At 44.0% G+C, this 4,926-nt stretch overlaps 1 protein-coding gene across 1 annotated transcript; it reads left to right on the top strand.

Moving 5' to 3' along the window:
• Window positions 1-642: 642 nt before the first annotated feature.
• LOC104401368 (calcium-dependent secretion activator 1-like) lies at window positions 643-3,855 on the top strand. The gene is made up of 2 exons (XM_010018279.1): window positions 643-743; window positions 2,488-3,855. Exons 1-2 carry the CDS (start codon window positions 657-659, stop codon window positions 2,665-2,667), a joined length of 267 nt encoding a protein of 88 aa, XP_010016581.1. The 5' UTR covers window positions 643-656; the 3' UTR covers window positions 2,668-3,855.
• The last annotated feature ends 1,071 nt before the right edge of the window (window positions 3,856-4,926 follow it).

Here is a 4,926-nt window from a genome sequence, read left to right on the forward strand (position 1 = left end):
CAGCCTTGCTGCACCGCGGGGCTGGCAGGCTGAGCCACACAGCTGCAAGCCCCTTTCACAGGCATTTCAGCCCCTGGAGGGGCCCTTGCGAGTCCAGCAGCTTGAAACCAGCTCGTTTCTTTGCTGCTTTTCTATCTTTCATAACGGGGAGGGTGAAACCAAAGTGTTTCCATGGGAAGATTTAGACCAGCATCCTCTCACCTTGCCCCACACCAGCCTCCCCTCCGCTCGCCATCAGGGAACCGGGCTCACCCCATGGCTGCTTATGGTTCAATTCAAGACGGTAAGTAGCTCGAGTGTGGGTCTAACACACTTAAAAGCAGTACTGTGCCCTCACTGGGGACGGGAACGGGCTAAACACCACTGCCTGCAAGTCCTGTCAATGGCAAAATGAGATTGCAAAAGCCTTGCAGCGCTGCTGGTGGCTGTTACCCCTCACAGTAAGTTTGTTATTATTAAGATTTAAAAGCTCGTGCATGGAAATGCTGTGTAAAAGCAGGTGCCTGTCTGCCCCTCTGAGTTTGTCCTATCCCATGAGCAGTGCGTTAGCAAGAAGGTGGGTGCTGCCGGCACGTTGGGCTCAAGCACAAGCAGGCAGCCCTAGTGTGGTTGCTGGAGAAGTCCTGTCTCTCTTGCAGCAATGGTACACCAGCTCGATGAATGTTGTCTGCACCTGGCTGACAGACCGCATGGACCTGCAGCTTCACATCTACCAACTGAAAACTCTCATTAGGATAGTAAAGGTAATTAGCACAGGTGGTTTTAATACCATCTTGCTGTCGGGAGGAGCGTGTGTGTGTGTATGCCTGCATGTGTGCAGCATGTTCTCTTAGTAAACTATCACCTGCAAACAAATGAAGCCATTCATTACAGTTATTAAAAATTAAGATAGAATCATATAACAGTTAGGATTGGAAAGGACCTTAAGACACCTGTGTGTGCGGCATGTAGCAAAGGATAGACAGGGACTTACAATGCATACAGATGCAAAATACAGGTGTGCAAATAAGAACAAAACCATTTCCATGAAAAAAAGGGAAACTCCATTGCTGTTTGACCCTGCCTGTACCAAAATTAGCCTTTTTGTGGGCAAACACGTGGGTCACACCAACGAACTCCAGTGTTAAAATGGGTTAAATCAAACCCAAAGTTTTTAATGCTGTTTTAACTAAGCCGAGCTCTGGCTTGTGATTATTGTCAGAATGCAAATGAGGATTGTTCTCGGAGCTAACCGAAGTTGTTTCTTTTACAATGGGTGTATATAATCAACTCTAAGAGATCACAAAGGTGAGATAACATACTGTGAAAGTAACATTTTCTTTTCCTTGAGTGCACGTGTATGTGTATATGTGTGTGTGTGCGTGCCTTGGACTAATGATAATTATTTCAGTGTGAAATCACAGTGGTTTACATGAAATAATAAGATCACAGAAGGGGGTAAATATATTTTTGATCATTTTAGGTTCTATCTAATGCTTTTTGGTCTAGTATTTTATAATGTTTATGGTCTTGTGTGCAGTGAACACATTGAAGGCATGAATAAATTAAAACTGAAATGTATTAAATGTGCTTTTCATAACTGCAAACAACAGGCACAGACAAATTATTTCTACTTGTCAGCTAGCTGAGGAAAGCTTTCTTCCTTGTGCTTTATTTATACCAATATTACATTCAGAAGCAGCTACAACAAATCCAAGGACTTTCTGAAATAGCAGAACAGTAAATAGCTTCCATGCAGAGCACAGAGCAGAATTAAATGAACTACAAGGCCAGAGTTTTATCTCACAGAGTCAAGAAGTTCTTAAGCAGAAATTCAAATGAAAGCTACTAATTGTAGTAACAAGGGAAGTAGAGCTAACCATGGAAATACAACTCCAGTTGCAGGCTTAGGTGAAGAAAGGGAGATTTAGAAACACATGCCGTGTGCTTATGTTTATACATCAACAGTTTTCTCCTGTATCCTGGGCTTAGTTTATTTAATCCCAATACTGTAGGTAGGATTGTTTAATACAGAACATTCCAGGAACGTGTAATCACGTCTGTGGTTACGGGCAATAAGTATTCTGCTGCCTGATGTTAGAGGCAGGATGAACGCCTGCAGAAGCAAGGGAAGTCAGTTGGAGAAGGGTCCTTATATGTTGCTTTGATGTCTTTTTAGACCCCAACCTACCATAGGAAAGCTCCCCAGCACATCCCTTGCTGGAGTTGCAGAGCCATAATCTGTTTCCTAAGGCATCCTAAAGGGTACTCCTTACTACCATGGTAAAGCAGTGGCCAGCAGAGATGCCCCCCTCTACCTCTGCACTACTGGGGGCGATGCAAAATGCCCCCAGGGCTGGGATTTCCCTGGCATCCCATCCTCTTCCATTAGCGGCCCCAACCCTGGGGCACAGACGGGCTGGTGCCGGTGGTGACGCAGGGTAGCTGGTGTTCTCCCTGACCTCTGAGCTTTCTTCCCTCTTTCCCCCACGCCTCTCCCCGCTGTAGAAGACGTACCGGGATTTCCGATTGCAAGGCGTGCTGGACTCCACCTTGAACAGCAAAACCTACGAGACCATCCGGAACCGGCTGACGGTAGAGGAGGCCACAGCATCGGTCAGTGAAGGCGGAGGGCTCCAGGGCATCACCATGAAGGACAGCGATGAGGAAGATGAAGAGGATGACTAGGGATGCTGGCCCAGAGGACCGGCTGGGGGTCGCCTGGTATCCGTGCATGTACCTCGTCTGTAACTCAAGTTAGCCACATTAGGAATTTTTCTGTCAGCTCTAAATGCCCATGAGAAGTTTACCAATACAAATGCCATGTTAGCTGTGTGGTAATAAGATTAGCACCTCTCTTTGATTCATCGGTTTCCTAAGTTCATATCTATATGTTCATAAGCAATATGGAGCACCGTTGTTTAATACTGTTAATGGAAAAAAAACTACATAGAAAACATGCTAGGTGTGTCCCTGTTATAATTAAAGTTTAAACAATGCTTCATTAATGTACTGTATATACATTGATGGTAAACTGTTGTGAAGATGAGTGACTCGAGTCCTTTCATTTCTTTGTTTCTCTTCTGTGGATGCCAACTGCTTAAAATTAATAAAATAAAAAGAGGAAAAAACCAGCTTTGTTTTTAAAAGAAGAACAAGGCAATTACAAATGATTATTTTTTTTTTGTTCTCTCTGTTCATTTACAAACCAGAAAACAAACAAACCCAGACAGCCGTTTGAATCATTCCGCATCCTTGTTAATGTACCAGGCTCTTCCCTTCAATATGCAGTTAACTCCATAGAGGCTACATCCCAAAGGATTAGTCATTCTAATTGCCACACCAGATTAATCCTATCATTATGGATATATCATGCCACATTACAAGTCCAAAGCAGTTGTTTTATGTTGACGTTTGCTCCTCTGAATGTTACATTTTTGTTTCAAATCTCCAATAACTGTGGATGTACAAAGACAACTTTAATTACAATCTTAGACTATACAAATGTGTTTATAATAATATATTGACTATTTATTTCAGTAGATTGTAACCATAATTTACAATCCCTCTGTTTCACAATGGTTTTTATATATGTCATGTACATTGCATTTTGACCAGTAACTGCATGTCCATCCGTCCCTCCTCTGGAGCTTTTACTTTCTGTGTAAAATAGTGATCCATCTTGCTTTTTTTGCCTTATACAAGCCGACAGTTGTAAAAGTGTGAGAACTGTGGCTTCTCAATAAATAACTATTCAGATGTCCTAAGAATAAATTATGGAGTCTTTTTATGTCTGCCTTAGAAAAAAAATAAATCAATTACAAGCTGAGATGTAAGAGCCCCCACCTCTCGGAATAAAGGCATTTTCTTTTCTCATGGGTGTTTTTAGTTTCTTAATATAAGAAGATGGTTTCCTGATTTGCTCCCCGAGGTCAGGGTGGGACCACACTGTCTATTCCCCAGGTACAAGGGCATTTCTGCTATCACCTCTGCAGTTGTTACGACCGTAATCTGCACTCTATATCCTGTGATTTGTCTCTGGACATCTACTTGCTGATCTTGCCTTGGTTTGGCCCGTTACATGGTCGTCAGCCTTTCCTTGCACTTACCTGCCACCAAAAGGCCTGTTTGTTCTTCCACAGCAGCAGCCTGGCATACCATTACATGGCAGACCCCTAGTTGAAATTACAAAGCAGCTTCTTTAATGGAAAGCATGTTGGTTTGGGAGTTTTCTGAGCCAATTCAAACAAAAAGTGACTCCTGCTACCCTGGGTTTCAGTCATCTCAGAGAGCAGAAGAGCTGATGTCCTTCACCCCCAAGCACAGCAACCTGTTGCCCCTATGGAGGAGGAGGACAAATGTTCACCACGCAGGCAAATGTTGGAAAAGCATCCTGCCTGTACAAACCTTTCTGATCCATTAAACTAAACCATCTTCCAGTGCCCAAGAGCCATGGGACACTCCCTGGACATATGTGTTAAAGTCATACCGAGTCTACCAAAACCAGCTCAGGTGCCTCTGCAGGTCTGTCACTGGGATGCATACAAAAACCCATCTACATCTCAACGTCATTACATTTGGAGCCTTCACTCAGTCCTTGATGCCCTCACAGGACTTGCCTGACGAAACAAGTCTCACGAGACATAAAGCAATAAACAAACTGCAAGCATGACCTGGTCCCTTCTTTCTAAGTGGCTGAGATCCACTTGAGACCCATACACATACTGACACATACAGGTGCTCTCTTCATCCTCCCCCTCAGCTGTCCCAGATACTTACATGAAGGGTAACAGCTCAAGAGGAGGCACTGGGAAAACCTTACCTGGGCTGGTCACCGGGCTGGTAGCAAAAAGCACTGCAGGAGACCCAAATTTGTAGCTCTTCTCCCAGCCAGGCAGAGCCGAGCTGGAGAAACAGCTTGATTCTGCTCTGGAAATGGCTCCCTTT

This window comes from Nestor notabilis, unplaced genomic scaffold, assembly GCF_000696875.1.
Source record: "Nestor notabilis isolate BGI_N333 unplaced genomic scaffold, ASM69687v1 scaffold22217, whole genome shotgun sequence".
Taxonomy (NCBI): Eukaryota; Metazoa; Chordata; class Aves; order Psittaciformes; family Psittacidae; genus Nestor; species Nestor notabilis.